Below are 22,785 nucleotides of genomic sequence, written 5' to 3' on the forward strand. Positions count from 1 at the left end.
CACCGTCAGCAAGGTGAAGGCTACTTTTATTCTCTTTCTTCTCTCTCTCTCTCTCTCTCTCTCTCTCTCTCTCTCTCTCTCTCTCAGATAGGTGGCAAGGCGTTAGCGGCCGGCTACCATGGCCAACGTATTAGATTAAGATAGCGATCCGTCAAGGCGATCTTTTGCCGGGCGGTTTCACCTAGCGTAATTAGAATAAGTCGATTCGTCGCCGAGACAGTTACCTGCCAGGAGATACGTTTCGTTGTTCGTTGATATTGTGTGAGCGCGGGTAATCTAAATTTATTTATCTTTCCTTTTCTTTTGTGTGTATGTATTATGTAAGAATACCGATATGTTCATTAGTGCTTAAGGTTTGTACAAGTTTGAGTTAATATAATTATGATATCTAATTTAGTGGTTTTCTGAAACGCGATTTCAATTTATTTCTTGATCTTTTCCTCTCTCCTTCCTGATGGCTTTGAGCTAGAGCGCCTCACGTGCCCGTCCAAAAATTGGTAACGATACAACTTCGTTACAAACCCTATTCTTGTGGGATGGGCCCCCCTGGCTCTAGCAGTATTGTATCGGCCTTGCGTAGCAGAACCGCAGTTGAAATGCCCCGATTTACCGTGCCGCAATCTAAAATTCAGTCTAGAACCCTTCCACGCATGTGCTCGAACCGCTTCACTTACTCTGGAGTCGGCTGTTCCCTATGGAACTACTACGTACTCAATACGCATGTGTTTCACCTGAACTGCTACTGCGCACCCAGGCTGGCCGCTCCATACCTTAAATTCCCGTTATGCATAGCATTGGGCTACTGCATATCCAATTCAGCTACTTCGCAGCTGATGGTCTCTACACAGCCGCTCCGCTATTGCGTAGCCAATCTACGACTGCGCACGCCACGTATACCATTGAACAGCCGAACTTCTTTTGACCTAAGTGACAACTGCGCTCTCAAGCGGCGTACGCTGAGGTCAACCTCGGTACTCAGGCGAAAGCTGGAGCTCACTCTTAACTAGGGACTCCTATTCCAGATCCACGATATTATCACGCACGCGCAGGCGAATGGCGAACTTTTCCTCTGTGCTGACCACCTATTTAATCGCGCGTCCAAGCAACCGTCACTCATCATCTATCGCAACAGAAAATTACGCGTGCATCGAAGAAATCCCAACAAGAGATGCCATGTAACAGTGAAATCAGTCGTTCCCGTTAGGTTAGCTCGCGGCTGTTCGTACAATTTATTAAAGAGGAGAGATTCGGGAAGCACGAATATTCCGATGACTAAATGATCCATCAAGCAAATGGATCAAACGCACGAAGAAAAAGTTGGGATGAGGAGTGACTAAGGCGAAAATTAATGGTGACAATGATTTAATGTAAAATTATTTATACGATAAACAACAACAAACCGATACAGAATAGTGGCCCTGGCGCCGGCTCTCCTACGCTCAACAATAAACTCCTGCGTTCGTGAAAAGCGAATCGATGGCAGGGCTGCCACCCGAATAAAAATAATTGATACCTGAGTTAGTCCGGGGTGAACCAAAATGCATTGTGTGCATTCGAGAATTTATATTAAGAAGATGTAGTTCTTCCATCATAACTGATAAGAGACAACCAATAACGAATTGGGAAAAAGCCATATTGAATCTGATACAATATTAATTATTCAGTTGAAATTCCTATTTTCCAATTTACATAAGAAAAATTTAAATATGATTATAATAATTTAGCGATGAGATTATAGAATGGCAGGATAGTAGCGGTCACGGCATTTTATTAGTCATCCGGTAATTAAAATTATTTGCGATTGTAATTACATTTATTTGAATTATATATAAAAATATATTTACGTATAATATTGACGTAATTCTATTCTTTAGTGTTAAATTAAACATCATAATTTGGTATCATCTGAGTTGCAAAATAAGAATATCCAAAAAATGTACATCCACATTTTGGCATATTTAAAACAACGATTATGTGCAGAACAATATATTTTGTATTGAAATTCCAGACCTATCGATTCTAAAATTAAACCTTTGCGGATACGTGATGTTATACCTCCAGCACGGCAAATCTTGGAACTGTTACTGACATATACATTTCATATTATGAAAACAACGGAAATAATGCCCAATGCTACTCTCATAAGCGAATTGCTATATGAAAATGAATATGAGAGTCAATTATGGATGATATATAATTCTAATAAACAACTAATACATTGTGGCGATGCTTATCCAACAAAAGTGAGCAATATTAATTATTTTTATTCTGAATGCATAACTATTGTAAATGTATACTTATGATAGTATCTTCATTTTTAGTATATCTTACCGAAAATAGAAAAAGGTGATTATACATTAAAAATGCAAATACGTCACGAAAAAAGGGATTTACTTGATAGATTAACAGAAATGCCTCTATTATTAGTGCAAAAACTTGGTAAAGAGATTAATTTAGATATTTACGCTAGTCATTTACAAGCATTAGCTGGAGGTAAAAAAATGATTTCTGCTTCAATTCCACCTGGTCATATACTACCACTATATATAGCTCCTTTAGCCAATGAAAGCAAGTAAGTTTTTTTTATTACATTGTTTTTATTTTTTATAACATGTAAAATTTTAAGAATCACTTTGAACTTACAATATTCTGATTGATTAATTGTATATTTCTTTTTGGAATACTTCGAACATACAAGAATACAAGTTCCAATTTCAAATCATTTTATAAAACTTAAATCTAAATTCAAACTTTTTCAATTCATGTAATCTACACGCCAATAACAAAAAATTAAATAATGATTCTGTAAACAGTTGATCTACGTACAGGTGAATAGACACCACAGGTAGGAGAAAATGTGATATTGGTACTCGTATACTGGTGCGTATCCGTTGCTTCAAATGTTTATAAATTATCAAAAATTTCTAGTATTAATTTCTATTTCTGATCGTCATATAAAAGCTAATAGCGTAATTGCATAGCTCATTCCCTTCAAAACGTATACACTCGCGCTACTTCTATTTTCACCTATTTTCTATATCTGGCATAAATTTTGACGTCGTTATTTTGAATTTATCATAATATGAGAAAGAAGATGATATTTATGGTAAGTTGTCTTATACTGAAAATTGAAACTTCAAATGAAGTCAATTTTCTATGAATACCGCATTAAATTTAAAATATGATGAGAAATACTTCAAAAAATCTATCCACCTGAATTACCAACTTTGTTATTTTTTGTATAGTTATTTTAATTATTTTTTTATATAGATAAAAAAATAAACTTTGTAACGGGGAACAGTCCCGTTGACATAAAAATTAGTATATGCGGATATGTGGATAACGCAAGTAAAGAATCCGGGCTCGGTTAGGTAGGAACAGCTCGGCTCGTCAGGTGTTGTCGGGGCGTCGTGGCTCCAATGCCAGGTCGCGGCGTAAGTCTCGCACGCCTAAACGCGAAATTGAAAGGTCGAGGAGATGGGCGGAAGGACGGAATAAAGCGAACTCGTGTTAAGTAATAAGCGTGTTGTTTATTAGAATAACGGATAAATGTTAAAAAAAATAATATAAGAGCGGCGAAGCAAATAGGAGAGAGAGAAAGTAGAAAGCTGAATTGGGAGAGAGAGTAAGGTACGCAGCAGTACTTACAAGTTGCTGCCTAGTAAATACTAGGTTACGTCGTGATCTACTTTACATGTCGCATGTTGTTTGCACGTTGTTTCCGCACAGAAGCCACCAAGGCTTGCAAACTGGTCTTGTAGGTGAGGCGCTTCTTCTTGGCTCTGTCGCTCGAGTCGAAAACAGCTTATGTCGGCGCGAGGCGCCTTACCCGACCGGTTCGGTAATCTCTCACTTTAAGTGACTTCCGGACGAGATAAAGGCCATTCGCAATTGATCCCAAGCTGATGCAGGCAGTTCGATTAGCATATTGGTTGCTAGGGGAGTATATTGACCTAGACTTCCAAGGAGCGGCGTTGGATAGGGAGGCCACACAACGCAGGCGAAGGAGTCGAGAGAGGTGGCTGGAGTCCAAGCGACAAGAGTTAGAAGCAGCTGATGCGGAGGATCTTGTCGCCCACCCACTCATGCTGCTATACAGGGATGAGGTGGTGGAGGCGAACCTGACGCGGACTCTCACGGTCTACGACAACTTGGAAGAGGAGAGTCAGAGCGAGACGGGGGAGCGAGAGCCCGCAGAGGTAGGGGGGACCGGCGAGGTCAAGGGGCCCACGGAGGGGGTCGGTAGTGAGCACAAGGGCTGCACCGGATCGCCGGATAGGCGAAGAGCCCGTCGCTTCGAGAACGCGGAGCTACAACCTCCAGTAGAAGAGGAAGAGCGGTGCGTGACCGAACGACTAAAGGAAGAGATCGAGCGCAACCGGGTCGGTATAGACCGCATATTAGAGATGTTGGAAAGACACGACCAGGTATGCGCGCGGTGGAGCGACCAGGTGACCGCCCTGCAGGTGGAGGTCCAACAGTTGAGAAACAGGGACCCCACCAATCGACGAACGGTCATACCAGAGCGGCCCCGGAGGACCGTGGACTTCCAATCCACGTATACGTGCCACTACGACCCAAGGGTACCAGGTAGTACCCCGGAACCCCAGCGACCGACCCCTGGCGAACCTCGAGAGGCTCCCCAAAGGCAGGTGCCTTCAAGGACGGAACAGCCACCGAGAAGAGGACCAAGAGACGCCGACATGGATGAAGGGCAGGCGATCCCCGAAGGATCCGCCTGGTACGACGCCAATGCGGCGTCGGGGTACTACGCGACTCGGGGACGCGGGTAGGATTGTCCGGGGATGGAAGCTGCGATACTCTGGTACGGCTTCAGAGTGCGTAGACACCTTCTTGTCGAGACTGGAAGATCTACGCGCGGGTTCTGGGCTAACAGACGGCGAGATCTTGTGCTCGGTATCAGAGCTCCTCGAAGGCGTTGCGAGGACCTGGTACGAGCTTAACAAGATCAAGTGGAGCAGTTACACCGACTTCGTGGCAGGCGCTCGACGCTGGTTTGGGTCGAGTGAGCTGCAGCAACAAAGGTTGCTGCAAGAGGCCCAAGCCCGATACCAGGAGAAAGGAGAGCTGGTGCGAGAATATGCCTGCCACCTCCTCTTCATGTTAGCCCAGCTACGCCCGCCGTTACCAGAGCAGCGGCAGTTAGATTTGCTGTATGCAAATCTCCTACCCGCCATCTGGATGCAGCTGCGGAGGAATGCGTTCTCCAACGTGGACGAATTCCACGCCCGAGCGACTGAGATCGAGACCGCTTTGCGGGACGACGAGCGCCCGAGGACCAGGCTGGAGCCAACGTCCACGTTGTACCCCGAGCACATGGGAGTGTCAGCTAAGGCACCACCGCCCCGAGCAGGACCCCGAACGGCGGCCATGTCTAACAAGCCTCGGGGTAGGGAACAGCTGCAACCCGAGTCGCCGGTCAAAGCCCCGGCCAGGAAACCCGAGGACCGGCCCACAATCGCCGCAACGCAGGCGACAGACCCCATTGAGGATCTATCGTCGCAGATTGCGACCCTGCGGCGCGATATGGACCGGTATTTTAAGGAGAGGAAGGCTAACTCTCCCAGGCGGGCGAGGGGTCGGCTGCAAGAAAAGGGGAGGAATAAAACCCCCCCAGGGTCTCCTGGCCAGCGACGAGAGGGTCAGCGGAGGAAAATAGATTACTCCCAACCGATCAAGTGCTCGTCTTGTGGCAAACTAGGCTTTACCAGAAGGTACTGCCCGGATTGCAACAAGGGAAACGGGCAGGGAAGCGGAGGACGGAGGTCCCCTCCGCGTCCCCAGTAAAGGAGACCTCTCGTCGCGGGTCGCTGGAACGGGGTAGGGGCCCGCCAGCGACTCCAGGGTTCAGGAAGGTCTCGCCAGGGATATCGGACCCTACGAGTACTAGCAGTGCGGTGGCGTCGGAAGCGACAGCGACCGAGCATATGCCTGAGCAGGGTAACCGGGCATTCTGTATCCTTGAAGGGTACGGAGGCCGGATTCAGGTGGTGGAGCAGGGGTTTGAATGGGTCGGAGAGGAGACCATCAGACCCAAAAGCTCCAGGAGACCACCTGACACTCCGGAGGGTACGCCGGCGACCCAGACACCTGAGGGTGAGAGCACGTCGATGCGAGTAGCAGCTGCCCAGGGCAAGAAGAGCCGTGAAAGCCTCCCGTCCACAGAGGGGAGAGAGACGGCGAAAGCTCTCCGCAGGTATAGACCCGAGGATGAGACCCGATGGTGGCTTCAGGTGGGGATAGGTGCCTACAAGTTAAGGGCACTCTACGACACCGGGGCCTCATCAACGGTAATGGGTCGACTCGGGCTTAGGTTGGCATCAGACATGGGGCTGGGCCTGGACGTCACGCGAGCGGGAGAAGCGAAGCTCGCTGACGGTCGCCCATGTCCCATCTTGGGTCATGTGATTTTCCCCTTCACAGTAGGGGGAATCACAAAAGATGTAAGGGTCGCTATAACGCCACTGCTGTCTGATGACTGCTACGTCGGCGCGAATTTCGTGAGGGAATTCAGCGCCAACCTGAACCCTGACACGGACCAGCTGTACTTGGCGAAAGCCAAAGTGGCGGTACCGTTGGAAGTGGCAAGCGTCACTGGTACGTCGTGCCTCGCACCTGTAGGCCTGGTAGAAGCCACGGAAGCACAGCGTCAAGAAGTGGCTAGCCTCGTCGATGGATTAATTCCAGACGGAGGCGAGTGTTTAGGCTGTGCTGTGGGGGTCGAGCATGAGATAGACATCGGAGACGCTCGACCCTGTAAACAGAAATACTACCCGGTCTCCGACAGGGTGCGAGACGAAATGCACGCGCTGGTCAAGGCCATGCTGGACAACGACGTCATTGAACCGGCAACCAGCGGGTGGTCAAGTCCAGTGGTGATGGTTAAGAAGGCAGACGGCAAATACCGATTCTGCGTGAATTACCAGAAGGTAAACGCAGTAACCAAGCCGGACGCCTACCCATTACCCTTCATGAGCGACATCCTGCGAAGGGTCAGGGATGCGAAGTTCATCTCGACACTGGACTTGAGTAGCGCATACCACCAGATACCTCTTAAAAAGGAGTCGCGCCCCATTACGGCGTTCACAGTCCCCGGCCTGGGGCATTTTCAGTTCAAGAGAATGCCCTTCGGATTGTCCTACGCCGGCGCGACTTTCCAGAGGTTGATGGACAGAGTGATTGGCCCGGATTTAGATCCGTTCGCTTTTGCGTACCTCGATGACGTGATTATTATCTCGCCGTCTTTTGAGGAGCATAAGCGACACCTGGGATTGGTTTTACAACGAATCCTGGGTGCGGGCCTCACTGTGAATAAGACCAAAAGCCACTTCTGTAAGTCGGAAGTCAAGTACCTGGGGGTCCTAGTGAACCGTGAAGGGGTAAGGCCGGATCTAGAGAAGATCAAGCCCATTATGGAGTACCCAGTACCACGGACGGTCAGACAGGTGAAGCGATTCATGGGGATGATGTCGTGGTATCGTCGCTTCATACCCGACTTCGCAACCATCGCTGAGCCGATAAACCGCCTGACGAAGAAGAGCATCCCGTTTGCGTGGCAGCAGGAACAGGAGCAGGCTTTCGAACGGTTACGAGACGCAATGGTCTCGGCACCGATCTTGCAGTCGCCAGATCCCAGCGCGCAGTTCGTGTTACAAACGGACGCGAGCGATAGTGGGATAGGCGCGGTATTGACGCAAGAAGTCGATGGACAGGAGCGCGTAGTTGAGTACGCCAGTCGCTCCTGAAACAGCGCGGAAAGGAACTATACAGTCTCCGAACGAGAGTGCCTGGCAGTAGTATGGGCTATCGGGAAGTTCCGGCCCTATGTTGAGGGGCACCACTTCAAAGTCATCACCGATCATAGTTGCCTTAAGTGGCTCCACAGTATGAGGAATCCTACAGGAAGGCTAGCGCGTTGGGCGTTAGCACTACAAGGCCATGTGTTCGATATCGAGTATCGAAGAGGAGACCTCAACGTGGTGCCAGACGCTTTATCTAGGGCCTATGAGGAGGGGGTGGTAGAAGTGGGTGCCATGGCTCATCAGCCGGAAACTGCCGACGCCTGGTACCTTCAAAAGTATCGAGAGGTATGCCAGGATCCACATTCTCAACCTACCTGGAAGGTGGTCGGAGGGAGATTGTATCACTACAATCCGACTGAGGAGAGCGAAGGGTCCATCGACAACGAGGAAGCCTGGAAGCTAGTGGTTCCTGCCGAGAAGAGGCATCAAGTACTCGAGGAGGTACACGATGCGCCAGCAGCGGGACACCAGGGGAGAGAACGAACGTTCTCCCGGGCTAGGCACCTGTATTTCTGGCCAAAGATGTACGATCAGGTCAGAGAGTACGTGAGGAGTTGCCCGGTATGTCAGCAATGCAAGGCGGAGCAAAGGCCGCCTTGCGGGCTGATGGGTCGTCGAGAGGTCTCGCGACCCTGGCAGGTGGTGGCCAGTGACATTACTGGCCCCTTCCCGAAGAGCTCGAGAGGGTTCGAGTACATTTTGGTCTTTTTAGACCTGTTCACTCGGTGGGTGGAGTGCGTACCCGTACGTAAGGCCAATGGAAGGACCATCGTACGGGAATTGCACGAGAGGGTGGTAACCAGGTTTGGGGCGCCAGAGATATTTCTTTCGGACAATGGGACCGAATTTAAAAATCAAGAGGTCGATGCCTACCTGTCGAGGAACGGCATCCAGCGCGCCCTGACCCCAGTTTACCACCCACAGGCAAACCCCACAGAGCGAGTGAACAAAACCCTCAAGGCCATGCTCATATCGTACGTGGAGCGGGACCATAAGAGCTGGGACGAGCACCTGCCAGAGTTCAACTTTGCGTTGAACTCGGCAACTCACAGCGCGACACGTTACAGCCCGGCCATGCTGGTCTTTGGTAGACAGCCCACTCCCCCCTCGACCTTTAGGAGGGCCCAGGATCAGTTGGCTCGGGAAGCTTCCGAGGGCCAAGAACTGACCGAATGGGGCGAGCACATGCGCCAGTTACCCAATTTGTGGGAACGCGCTGGCTCTAAGTCCAGGGAGGAGGCGGCCTGTCAGGCGGTCTATTATAACCGGAGGAGACGTCAGGCCGACTTTAGGGTTGGGGACTGGGTGTGGAAGCGGAACCGCATCTTGTCTTCCGCAGCTCAGGGCGTTTCGGCGAAGTTGGCGCCGAAGTATGCTGGTCCCTACGTAATTCAGGAGGTATGTGGGACGAATACCTACCGCCTAGGTAACCAGCAGGAGGAGTTGCCCGAGCTGATCCACGCTAAGGACCTAAAGCCCTATTTCGGTCCATTCTCGGATGAGGACAACGAGGAACCAGGAGGCGGGGACTCAGCACCGTTGGAGGAAGAGGAGGGCGTAGGCAACCCGCCAGCGAAAATCGAGGAATCCAGCGAGGATCCGATATGCGAGCGCGTCGCGATTGCAGCCCCCGCGAACGAGTGTGAGAAACCCGCGGCGACTCCAAAGGTACTGATCGAGGCGCCGGCTAAGCGAGGCCGGGGGAAGCCGCGCAAGAACCCTGCGTGCGAACCTCGGGAACCAGGTGGAGACGACCTGGATGGCAACGCGGTAAGGGGAAGAGGCAGGCCACGTAGAACCGCTCAGCACGTGCGGAGGGTGGTCCTGCCAGCTACCCCCGCAAATGGGCCATGTTCGCGAGGAAAGCGCAGGGGACCGGGACGTCCTCGTAAGCATTAGTGTCGAGCGTGACACAGCGACGGGTAGGTTGAGGGCTGAACCTGAGAAATCCCTTAACCCCACCTCTTCTCTTTTCAGATGGAGAGGAAGCTGGTCATCAGTGAAGAGGCCCTCGAGACGGCCACCCAACTGCTGCTCGACCTGGGACTGGGTCCGGGCGCCTATCGGCTGATCGGCGATCTTCGCAGATTCGTCCGGGCCCAGGTCGAGGTGGCCGCTTGCGAGGGCCGCTCGCGCCAGCGGGTGGACGACTTCCTCCGGGAAGGTATGAGGGCCCAATCATCCAAGCCCTCGACCCGGGAAGCGTCCACCCAGATCGACGGCCCGTCCGAAGAGGGTCGTCGGTCTCAGTCCACGCAGGACCAGAGGGTGCAGACCCAAGGGTCGAGCGCGGCAACGACGGAGAGCTCGACCCAGTGCCCCGGGCCAAGGGAGGCCTGCGGCCAACAACAGTGGGTCTGCAACCACCTACGGATCCCCCAGCAAGATGGGCTTGCAAACTCCTGGAGGCACGTGAGGTTGGGCCTCCAGGAGTTGGAGAATGCTTGGGAGTTCGTCGGGGAACTCCAGCGCCAGGTACACGCTCACCTGGGGGAGTTCCTCGACTTCCGAGGCGCCCAAGAAATGCTGGGGGAGTGGGCTCCGGTAGTCCGGCGGCAGAGGGCCTACGGTGAGGCCCTCCTGCGCGTTGACCAGGGGCTGGAGTCCCCAGAGGCCGCGGGCCCGCCGGTGGTGTTACCACCAGCGGCCTCGACGAGTAGGGACGCGGCCAGGACTCCGGCCAAGCCCCCGACCAAGACTCAGCCCAAGAGAGTCTCGGGGGCCCCCGGCGCCGGACAGGAGTTCACGGTCCGCGTGGACGGGTCGGTTTCCGACCCTACCGTGGTGGTGCGTACCATGGGAGGACGCACATCCGCCACGGTGGGCGGCGTAACATTCATCGCCGCCCCGGCAGCAGCAGCCGCGCCGCCCCAACAACCAGCAGGGAGCCAGGGCCATGGGGCGGAGCCCAGCCTCAGTAGACGACCGGGCATCTGCTACATCTGCGGCCATCCCGGGATTACGACCACGTCCAAATGCCCCAACAAGTCGGAGCACTGGCGCTACCCCAGACACAAGGCGCCAGGGGGCTCCGGCAGGTGACGTGGGGGAGTGGTGGCCCGGGATGGGCGAATAAAGCCAGATGTCAAAGAGGATGGATTGTACTGATTTCTCTCCTTTCCCAATCCTGTCCTTAGGGTCGCGAGTCAATGGGGTAGTTCGATCCGGTAGTTCGAAGCTAGGAGGGGGCTGCAACGATTACCGAAAATCGTAAGACTCGCGCGAGGTTAACGAGCGGCTAAGCGAGAGGAGCCGCGTTCGGATCGTGAGAGAGAGAGAGCGCGTAAGGGGGAATGACCGGGAGGGGAGGCTCCGACAGGCAGTATGACTGTGTTACTCAGTCCGTCAGCGTCGCGCTGACCTCCTACCTCTCGAGTTTTTGTGTTTTTGCCATTGACATTGTGACTGGAGTGCGTGGGTGGGTGCTAGCAGCAGCAGCAGCAATAGCAGCAGCAGCAACTGCAGTAGCAGCAACGGCAGCAGCAGCAATAGCCGCAGCATCAGTAGCAGCAACAACAACAGCGGAAACAGTTACGAGGCGGCACAGCGAGCATCGATATCGCGGTAGGTGCACCTTCTTTCCCCTGTTAATTGTTGTTGATTTGCGAGCAATCCCGCGCAGCGTGCGCGAGGAGAATTTGTTTATTGCGTGCGAGCAGGTAGTTCGCGGTAATCGCGGTTTTCTTTCTCTCTCTCAATTTGCGTGTCTTGTTATTCACGCGTGCGTGCGTAAGTCTCTCTGCCAATTCCCTGTGTAAGTTAATTGCATTAATAAAGTGCATATTTATCGTTTCTATCGAATCAAAGAGTCGTTATTGTGTCTTTCCTTTGTCCGGAGGTCGCGCCAGTGTTTATTTTCAGTGTTTACGTCGATTCGAATTCGCCGGTTACGTAGCACGGACCGTACGAGTACAGGTAGACGCGAATCGACGCCTTGAGTTCCGACGGCGGCCGCTCGAGCGCTACTAGCAAGGAGCGACAGCGCCGCCAAGCGGTGAGTTGGGGGAACCCAACTCGGAACGGTGAAGAGACTCTGCGCAGGCGCACTTCGAGGCAAGGTAGGTTACTGTGCCTTGAGCACAGAGATAACAAGGCGTCGTTTAGTCGCAATTAAAGGTACGTCTGCAGGATTATTGACTAAACGGTAGCCTGTTACATATTAAATATGTAACATTAATTTCGGGATAAATAAACATTAATGTGTATTGATATTTATTCTATTTTAACGAATTTAAATTGTTATTTGTGAGTATCAGAAATAGACTCAAAGCGGATTGGATTTTGAATCTGGTTGAATGTTCTTATTTTAGCAAGGATAGGCAACTTTTCTAAAACATTATAAAAAATTTATTTTAGTGAACGAAAATATTGCGGAAACCTTTTTACAAAAGTTTAGTTTTAAACAAGGGTGAACATTTGGTACGTTGTGGCAATATCTTAGCTACATTTTTATTGGTTACCGTAAAGATTTGAGATATTGCAAGAAGTATATTGCAAAAACATCTTAGAAACAATTCTTGCTATTTGAGTAAGATAAGTATCACGTTTAGTATTTTTTTACAAATCTACTGCAGAAAATAATTTTTATGTGTTAATGTATTTTTTAGCTAGTTTGAATACAAGAAAATTATTGATGAATTCATTATTTTAATATTTCATGCCACTAGTTTATACTGAAGACATATTTATTATGAATTCATCAACATCTCTTTCATAAAGCATTGTTTTTATTTAAAAAAAAACATTACATAGAAAAAAATCATTTCTTTAAGTTTTTATAATACAGAGTACAGGTGATTAAGATGGGTTTACTTTTATAGAGCATATACGCTGTGGATCATTTTAATTACCCTAGTGGATTTTCTCTAAAACTATGGGAATTAGTGTAAAATGCTTCAAACAAATGTTGTTGGATTCCGAGGGGAACACATGGTGTTGACTTTGACTTCGACCTTGGAGGTAACTTTTAAGGTTATTTGAAGGTCAACTTTGTTTTTTTAAACGCAATCCCCTATTTTTGACTCCGGATTCGGAAAGAGCCGGAAATACTACGTTGAAATGAGATAATATGTGTAGGGGTCGATTAACCCCCCAAGGTTAACAGAGGTCAGTATTTTTTTTCACCTAAATGTCCGGAGCACCGCTTTTGAAATTCGAACGTGTCATATCTTGAAGACCTCCCGTCTTTCCTCGGAGGTTCAAGGTCATGTCAAGGTCAAATGTAAATTCTCTACCCGATATGGAAATCTTTATTTTGCTTCAGAAATCCTGATTAAATTTTTTAGAAAGGTATGGATTGTATTCAAGATCTATCATACCCCTTAACTGACAGTTTATTCGATAGGGATAAGTTATATTGGTAAGCGTCTTCGATAACGATTATTCGACTCTGATCATTTTGGCTTTGATAAGTTGATGCAGGTGTGCATGTGATTCTGGTATTTTCAAAATCATATCATTCCCTACTACACCTCAGTTTTTTCTTTTAGTTCACTATTCCTAAATCGAATGATGCATTAGTGTTCAATGATGTGAATGATTTTCTTTCAAAGTTTATCAATTAAAAGACAAGCTATGGCCATGTCGGATTACTCTGCATGAGAACGCGATGGTATCATTACGACTCTTGGTCTAGCCGATGACCAATGTCGTAGAGACGTATGACTTTATCGTGAATGTTTCTTAAATCGAAGACATCCCGACCATAAAACTTTTCGTCGCATTCATCTGAAGGCTCAACAAGGGCATTTAGATCTTACACAACGACGTCATACTTATGACGAGAATGATCTCCGTGTGATATTGATACTGGCAGTTATGTACATGAACGCCCATATTAGTAGCATACAAGTTCAACGAGAAACTGGAAGACGAAAGCAAACTGTACTCAGAATATTGAGAAAAATGCGATATCGACAATACCATTTCACTCTCACCTAATCCCTCACAGAAGGTGACATGGAAAGACGACCGGAATTTTGTCATTGGGCAAGAGAAATGATCCAGAATGACAGACTATTTTTCCATAAAATGATGTTCTCTGACGAAGCTATATTCAAAAATAATGGGCAGCTCAACAGGCACAATTCACACTACTGGTCGGATAGAAATCCGCATTGGTATCGATAAGTAGATCATCAGCATCTTTGGAACATCAATGTGTGGAGTGGTATTATTAATAGATATCCTATTGGACTTTATTTTTTTGAGAGAAATGTTAATAGAGCGATTTTTCTGCAATTTCTACAAAATGTACTAGTTGTATTACGGGAAAAAGTGGTACCAGACTGAGAATATGGATGCAATTAGATGGAACACCTGCGCATTATCATAGAGATGTCTAAGCTTACCTTAATAACAGGTTTAATTGTAGATGGATAGATCGCGTGAACCTGTTTGATGGCCACCCCGCTCTCCCGATTTGACATCTCCGGACCTATAGGAATGCTTAAAAAACGTCGTTCATGAACAGCAACCCACGCCCTGAGAAGACATGATAGATAGAACCAGAATCGCATGTCAAAACATACCACGCGATATTTTACTCAGAACAATGGATAATTTTCATGAGAGGATAGAATTATGCACTCAATAATTCGGCAATATATTTGAACAAATAACGTAATCTATTCTACTATGCAGTTAACATATGAATAAATTGAAAATCATTGAAACTGTACCGTCGTTATTTACCTTTCCAAGTGGAGCAACGTGGAATGACATGACCTTGAACCTCCTAGGTAAGATGGGAAATTTTTGAGATATGACCCTTTCGAATTTCAGAAGCGGTACTCTGAACATTTAAGTGAAAAAAAATACTGACCTCTGCTAACCTTGGGGGTTAATCGGATCCCACACATATTACCTCATCTTAACGTAGAATTTCCGGCTCTTTCTAAATCCGGAGTCAAAAATAGGGAGCTCCGTTAAAAAATAAAGTTAACCTTCAAATGATCTCGAAAATTACCTCAAAGGTCAAGGTCACCACCATGTTTCCCTCGGAATCCAACAACTTTTATCTAAGATATTTTAAGCTAGCCCTCCATAGTGCCAGAGAAAATCTACTGGGCAATTAAAATGGTCCACCCTGTATAAATAAATGATTAAGCTACGATTCTTCTGAAGTGGATCGAGCAAAACTGATATTAGAATCTGTGTTGTCTCCACACCCTCCCTTAATTCTTCAAACCGTTGACTGCCAGCCGAGCTCTCCAAACCTCGTTGTTACAAGCGATAATTATCGGAAGCGGCAATGGTCGGTATTATTTATTGAAAGCATTATTACAACTAACTAAATGGCATCGAAAGAATAGTGCATTTTCATATTAGCTGTAATTTTGATTAAAGATGATTAAAAGTGATTTAATTTTCATCAACTAATCGATTGAAAATGAACCATTCTATTAAAAGCGACTTAAAATATATTAAATTTCAATCAACTGTAACAATAATCAATGGATCATTTTTAGTAGGGGTATCAGTGTTAGGAAACGATATCTAGATTCAATTTTTCATATGTCATTTACATTTATAATGAATTGGTAAAAGAAACGTGGAGCAATCGTAGCTATAAATTATATGGCTTAAACAATGCACCAACGTTTCAGTCAAATATATATGAAAATATTTTAGAAAGATTTCTTGTAAATTGTCAGAAAGATTTCCTGAAATATTTCACGAAAACTAAAAATTATATTTCGTGGAAATATTTCCAGAATCTTTCAGAAATATTTGAGTGAAACATTTCTGAAAATATTTTGGAAATATTTCAGAAAAACTTTCAGAAATATTTCTCAAAATATTTCTGAAAGTTTTTCTTAAAATATTTTCTGACAGATTTCAGAAGTATTTTAGAAACATGATGTGAAATATTTTTATAATTTTCCATACAACTTGTTTTACGAAATTTTCAAATATCTTTTAAAAAATTTTTCTTTGAAATATTGAATAGAAATATTTTGAAAATATTTCAGAAATATTTCTTGAAATATTTCTTGAAGAATCATTTTGAAATATTTCTTGCTCTGTGGATACTTCATAATCAATCGTGCGGTGCCGGCGATTCTAGTATTTCTCTTGCCTTATGTGCGCGATTAAACAATTGTTTAAGGCTTTAGCTTGTAATTCGTCGAGCTTTTCTGTACGTGACATTTAATCTTCGACCACCTCTTACTCCAGCTGTTACGCAGAAGAGTGCTCCTTTTCTCGCTTAAGCGAGTGTGGTGGTTTAAGATTAAGTCTATAGTTGAGTAATGTCGAACTACATTTGGTTGCCTCATGGAAGTCGATGTTATATTCAAAAGTGAACTTCGCTATGTGCACATCCCACTCCGTATGTTTCTCCTCGATAAAGGCGCAGGTCATCGTCTTGATCGCTCGATTTACCCTCTTTGTGGTGTTACTTTTCAGAAAGTACAGAGCGCACGTCGCATGTATCAACTCGTGAGCATCAAGAAAATCATCTACAAGCTTATTCTTAAACGGTATACCATTGTCAGACAAGAATTTATCGGAAGTCCCGAATCTCAAAAATACGTTCGATTCATTCGCGTTTGATGATTTTACCGTTCGCTTTACAGACCGAAATGTACTGGATACAACGCGATAACAATTTGACAAAAATTAACAAGTGTTCATAGCCCTGAGACGACCATGGAAATGACGCATGGTGTCTCGAGACACTACCTCTCAAGGACGCGAGAAGTTATGCCTGCCTATAAACTAGCGGGGGTCTTTTGCTTCACCTTACTTGCTGACAAACCTGACAGTTGCACATGTAGTGGGCGACATTCTTATAGATGTCAGGCTCAAAGTAACGAAGGATCACCCGCTCATGCTTCTTAAAGCGCTTACTGAAGATAGCCGGCCGTATGCTCTTTGTGGCATTCAGCCAAGACTTATTTGCGTTGCTTGCGTGGAATGACGAGTTTCCGTGAATCATTTTCGTAGACTAGCAGATCGTCTATCACGGGGCATAGTCAGTAGCTGTATAAGCGACCATTCACGTGCTTCCATTACAGATGAGACCTTAGATCTTCTCGAATCTGTTGAATTTTCTTCAAATACCAAGGATCTTGAACGTCCCTATCGTCCTCTAGTGAAGCGATAACGCTTTCTTCTTCGCCGTCGGTTTCATGGACACGAGAAAGAGCGTTACAACATCGGTGGAAACCTCCGATGGATTATATCAAAGTCATAGGCCTATATTCTGAGAGACCAACGCCCCAGTTTCTTATTCGGGTGTTGTAGGTTGCATAACCAAATGAGGCTATAATGGTCCGTGACCACGGCGAAATGGTATCCCTCATTGTATGGTCGAAATTTTTCGATGGATCAAATCATAGCTAAGTATTCTCTCTCGGTCATGGATAATTTAGTAGGCGGAGCTTAAAAAAACACGACTTGCTTAGCAAAGTACTTCATCCTTACCATCGATGCGCTGAGATGCTCCCTACGTTGTTATCGCTCGTATCACATTTGATTATATAGGGAGCAGTGAAGTCTGGTCTGGCTAAGACAGGTGCTGTTCCAAGCAAGGCTTTAACCTGCTCAATCGCCGCTTCTTGTTTGATTACCCACTCGTACTCAACGCTTTGTCTTATCGCGATTCACTAACACACCGAGGTAGCGTCACTCTATCATGCCAATCTTCGGCTTCTACGTTTACTGCCAATCTAGTTTTATTGACATGTCAAAAGACGAATTTAAGTAACCTCACGTGGTCCTTGAAAGTCTTTGTGGATATAACTAAATCGTCGAGATACACAAAAGCATAAGACTCTATTTCAGGCCTGATGACCTTGTGGATCAGTATCTGAAATGTAGCGAGGGAGCCGGCGAGACCAAAGGGCATGCGAACAAAATCAAACAAGTCTATGTCTCATACATGGAGAAGGACCTTCTATTAGGAAAACTTGCTAAAAGGCTAGAGGCAAATCCAGTGCGCTAATATATCGCATATGCTGAATCTTACGCAGGATAATATCCATGTACGGCAACGAATAGGCCTATACGTAAGTCAACGCGTTCACTTTCCTACAGTACACGCAAAAGCGATAAATCCCATCTCACTTACGCGCCATCACAACGGAACTGGACCATTCGTTACTGTGTAACGTGATGATTTACCGACAATTATTTATCGCGCTACTTTTGATCTTACAACGAAATAAATGATTGTAGTTAATATGACTAGTTACTAAGGCAAATCGATATAAGTCGTTCAAGAAATTTAATATAAAGTAGAAACACTGCGCCTAGATACGGAATGCTGAATTATGGGCGCCAGACACCGCTAAATTTTAATTTTATAACAAAGTAAATATTAGAGGAGTGCCACTTCGAAAGAAAATGGGCCAACTAAATCTACAGTTGATGATTTTGCCTAGGATTAAACGGATTCATATTTATGTGTTCGAGATCAAAACTTTAGTTAAGCTCAGCTATCTTATTCTAGGTCGTAGATTATCACGATAGCATGTAGTCGGATTTGAATGTTACGAGTATGATTACACTCACCTTGCTCGACAAGTTTCTGGATATAAGGAAATCCTAATTTAATTTTAAGCAGGGATTAGGTGAGGTAATTGTGGAAATTTCAAAACAATAGTTCAGAAGAAATTCGAGCCGTTTTAAATATTATAAAATAAAAGCGAATGTGTAGATGTAATAAGTAATAATTTACAAAATCAAAATTATGTTATGTGTATGTGTCTGTGTGAGTGTGTAGATTCTCTTTACAAACTATTCAAAATTAATTAAACTAATCAGGTAATTTTTAAGATCTGTGGCTATGCCACACTATACTCCGCACTGCACTACTAAATTAAATATTTAATGAGCAAGAGTACAAGATAAATGAATAAATTGCCAGTACGTCGTACTTTCACGAAATCAGTGATTTTAATAATAATTGAATGAGTGAACAAAGCTGGTTATTAGCAAGTTGTTCAGTACTCATATGAAGTTCAAACAATTCCTTGTGCGGGTTCAAACATAGGTACGAGTAATAAAGTAATGGAAATCAAGCTATAATATAGATTACAATTAAGCAGCAATTAGAGGCACGGTGAAAACAAGCAATTTAAAATGTTATCATGTATATGCACACAGATATGTTAATTAAAAAATAAGAAAATTTGAAAGCAATGCAATTACAAAATTTTGTGAGTGGAATTGTGCATCTACACTCTACAAAAGCCGTAAGCAAACTCCGGCTTTTTCTTCTCCCTCTATTCCCTCTTAGCTCAGAACATTCATAATCAAGTAGTATCAATTTTATTTGAATTCGGCACGGAATGCTATCTCTCTTTCATCTCCTTACTCTGTCAGCCTGACTCTATCTATCATTTCGAGTAGACACAGTAAGTGCGATGTGCTGTTCTTATCTTCTCGCTAGCCGTAACTGGGCATGGCCTACACAATAGACATATGAATGATTTAATTTGGACGCAATATTTCGTATATTAGAATTATTAATAATTAGAGATCAAGATATATGTTTCAGGGAAGAAAGGAGGGGGACCAGCAGTGAGAACAGGAAATGAAGAACCCTGCCAAGAGATCCACCGAACAATCGACGGCATCGGCTGCGCAATCCTTCATTGCGATAGGAAAATGGAGGAGCGACTGAAGGGCATAGAACAAATATTGAGAAAAATGGCAACAGGAATGCGCAATAGCCCTCCAGATCAGCGCAAAAACTGATGGCTTGGAAAAAAGATGAGTCCACCTTCTGGCGAGCGGCGTGAAGGTTCGAGACGAAAGATAGACTTCACTAAGTTGCTCCAATGTTCCGCTTGTGACAAGCTGGGATTTAGCCGAAAGTTCTGCCCAGATTGCAACAAAGAAACGGCAAGGAGAGCGAAGAAAAAAGGTTATCTTCGCGTCTCCAGTAAGTTTGACCTTTCGCCGCGGATTGTCGACCAAGAAAAGTACATTGTCGGTGACCCAGGGATTCGAACAGGTCCAAATATGGTGACCAGAGAGCCCGGAGACAGAGCAGTCGGATAGAGCAGTTGGCAAACAAGCCCAAAACCAGCCCTCGATGGAGTGATGGAACGGACATTATCCTAGAAGAACCAGGAGGCCGTATCCAGGTAGTAGAGGAGGGGAACGACTCGACTTATAAAGGGAGTGAGGAACCCGAGGATCCGAAAAGGTTCGGTGATCTCACACAAGACACTCCCTGGCCGAAGCAGTCCGCGAGTAAAGATAAACCCGCCGCAGTAGCAGCCGCTCAAGAAAAACAGCCGCTGAACAGTGCGGCGGTTGAAGGTGGCAAGGAGAATGGCGGATATGACCGAGAGGATGAAACCAGATGGTGGTTGCGGGTAGACATAGGTAACTCTAGAATCAGAGCACTCTATGACACCGGAGCCTCATCTACGTTAATGGGTCATCTAGCGCTCAAGCTGGCATCGAAAATAGGCATTGGTTTGAACGTGTCCTGCTTCACCGGTTTATTCTATATTCTACAAAGAGAGAACATTCTGAGAAGAAATATTTTAACAGGAACTGCGTTTGCTAAGAGAGGTCGAGGCAGGCTATTCGTCCCCGATTCGGAAATAGGTCAAACTAGAAAATGTGACTTTCCCACAAAGGAAACTTGAGGGAGAGGAAGGCCTCGCATGACCGTGAATATGGTAAAGAGGATAGTTGGACTGAATATACCAAATAAGTGACCGGGAACGAAAGGAAGCCAACGAGGCCCAGGATGCCCGCGTAAGGGTGAGCGAGGGAACTCGTAAAATAGCGGAATGCGGCTATCGGTTCAGACGGATCCCTAGGAAGGGACCGAGCATCCTAAGCTTACAGCAGAGAACGGAGACTCCTCAAACAAACAACTCGTTGTTTTAGGAGAGGACATCGAAAACTTCTCTCTTTTATGTACGGGCATATACAAATGCTGAAGTACAAAATGCGTCACCGATTGCCCTCGACAAGCAACTAATGCCAGTCGACCCGAAGTGAATGCAATGTGTATTTGAACAAAGACTTGCAATCACATGTGCGGATGTGTGTACCTTCACGTGGTGGGGCTGAAAACGCTGTTTCTGTAAAGAAACAGTAGGTAAAACACACAACGCTTGCCCCCAGGGCAATAGGCCAACCGGCCAAATAAAACAAACAACACGGACCATGACAATACGTGGTGAGGTGCGGCCTGTAAGCGCCCAAACATTCAACGCGGAGTCTACCACACCCCAAGAGCTCAACTCGAGCCCAGAAAAGCCAAAATCCGGGAGTCACTTGAGGGGAAATCTCTTAGGATTGTGGTGCCGCGCGCCCTCTTAGAGGACGGGAGACCGCTCCGGGAGCTAGTTGCAGAGGACCAATGGTCCCGGCAATCCGAATTTAATTCGGGTAGATAACAAATTACTCCCTATCGACTGGCAATCGGTAGGTGCCACTACTGTGGGTAAAGAGTCGCGGTCGTGGTCATAGCAGCCACCCAAAGTTCTTTGCCTCGAGCTCCCGGAGTAAGGCCCGACACCAATTGTGCGAGAGAACAGTCCATTGGGCCGAGTAACTTTCGATGACTAGAACGCACTACGGATGCCAAAACCCTTAGGAAAAATATTTCCACAAAAGGGCAGCATCTTCCTGCTAAGGAATTGTTTAAGCCCTAATAGCTAAAGCAATTTTGCAATTGAAAGCGAAATTAGTGTCTGTCAGCTCCCTTTGAAAGCGAAAACCATGCACTAAATGTCCATCAGATCCAGTGCTGCTAATGGCGAACACAGGCTAAGATGATAGTAAAGGCGGAAACCCGACATGCTCACTCAAATGCTACTTTGGTTGCAATTCGTCTAACACCTAACCCGGACTTGACCAAACGAGGTTTGATTAAAAATCAAACCCAGCGTGAAATAAAAACACGCTGGTACACTCGTAATTTTTTTTAAGTTATATTATAATAAGATTAGTTCTAAGCAGTTAACAGTAATTTAAGCAATAGTATAAGCAGTAGTACAGTAAATAGAAAACAATTAAATAGTATTAAGTCGCATCAAATAATAAGAAAGTTACCAACTAAAGATTAAAGATTAAAGATCACAATCAAAATCAAAGTAAAAATTAAATAAAAACAAGGGAAACCTTAAATCAAATCAAAATCAAAATCAAAATCAAAAATAGAATAAAAGCTAGAAAAATAACTAGCTAATCAATCAAATGTAAATAAAAGAGCCATGGGAAACCATAGAGAAACCCGAAAAGGTAACGAAGCTCAAGCTCAAGTCAACACGCACATGCATAAGTACTCACTGCTCGCACTCGAACGCCACTCGCTTAATTGAACGCGCACGTTAACGCCAGAACTAGAATTGAATGCCACCCTCCAGAATCACCAGTAGCGATTCCAAGGAGGAAAAATATAACTAGATATTGCGTTGTACCTTGAAAGCGATATGGTCAACCATTCTAGGTATAATAAGGCGAGGAAACGTAAGCAGAAGGCGACCGTTGAGAAACCAGAGCACTGCTCCAATACTCCGGCGTCAACTCAGTTTCCCTCGCAACTCAACAATCTTGACGAAAGCAAAGACGATTGCCCATCAGTTAAGAGGTTTAAGTTGAACGCATAACAAAACCCTGAACTGGGCCCGAAACTGAGGATCATACAGTTGAACCTCAACAAAAGGCAAGTAGCCAACGATGAGCTGGGTGAAATCATGACAGACAGAAATCTTGACATACAGGGGGCACTGGTGCAAGAACCATATCACTGGAATAACGCGATTTCAGGTATGGGCAGTGTCGCAGCCATTCACGGAGCTGAAAAAGGCGAAATGATTCAAGCTGCGATACTCTACAATCCGCACAAGGTCACTGCTACCAAGATTTCTAACCTGTGTGACACCCACTGTGTTTGCGCACAAGTGGTCGGAGCCTTTGGCGAAATTTACTTCGTAAGCATCTACTGCCAGTTCAGCCACAGCAGGAAGACCTATCTTGACAA

The 22,785-nt window shown here is 45.9% G+C and overlaps 1 protein-coding gene across 3 annotated transcripts in view; it reads left to right on the forward strand.

The window, feature by feature from the left end:
- The window catches only part of LOC131671514 (tripeptidyl-peptidase 2), a 250,352-nt gene that overhangs the window by 140,336 nt on the left and 87,231 nt on the right, over nucleotides 1-22,785 (forward strand). For all 3 annotated transcript variants that reach the window (XM_058948008.1, XM_058947988.1, XM_058947999.1), the window contains 2 exons: nucleotides 2,009-2,243; nucleotides 2,322-2,572. In XM_058948008.1, coding sequence (XP_058803991.1) covers nucleotides 2,009-2,243; nucleotides 2,322-2,572 — 486 coding nt within the window. The remainder of the gene's footprint in view (nucleotides 1-2,008; nucleotides 2,244-2,321; nucleotides 2,573-22,785) is intronic.

This window comes from Phymastichus coffea, unplaced genomic scaffold, assembly GCF_024137745.1.
Source record: "Phymastichus coffea isolate CEN01 unplaced genomic scaffold, Cenicafe_Pcof_1.1 PCOF00010, whole genome shotgun sequence".
NCBI classification, from domain to species: domain Eukaryota; kingdom Metazoa; phylum Arthropoda; class Insecta; order Hymenoptera; family Eulophidae; genus Phymastichus; species Phymastichus coffea.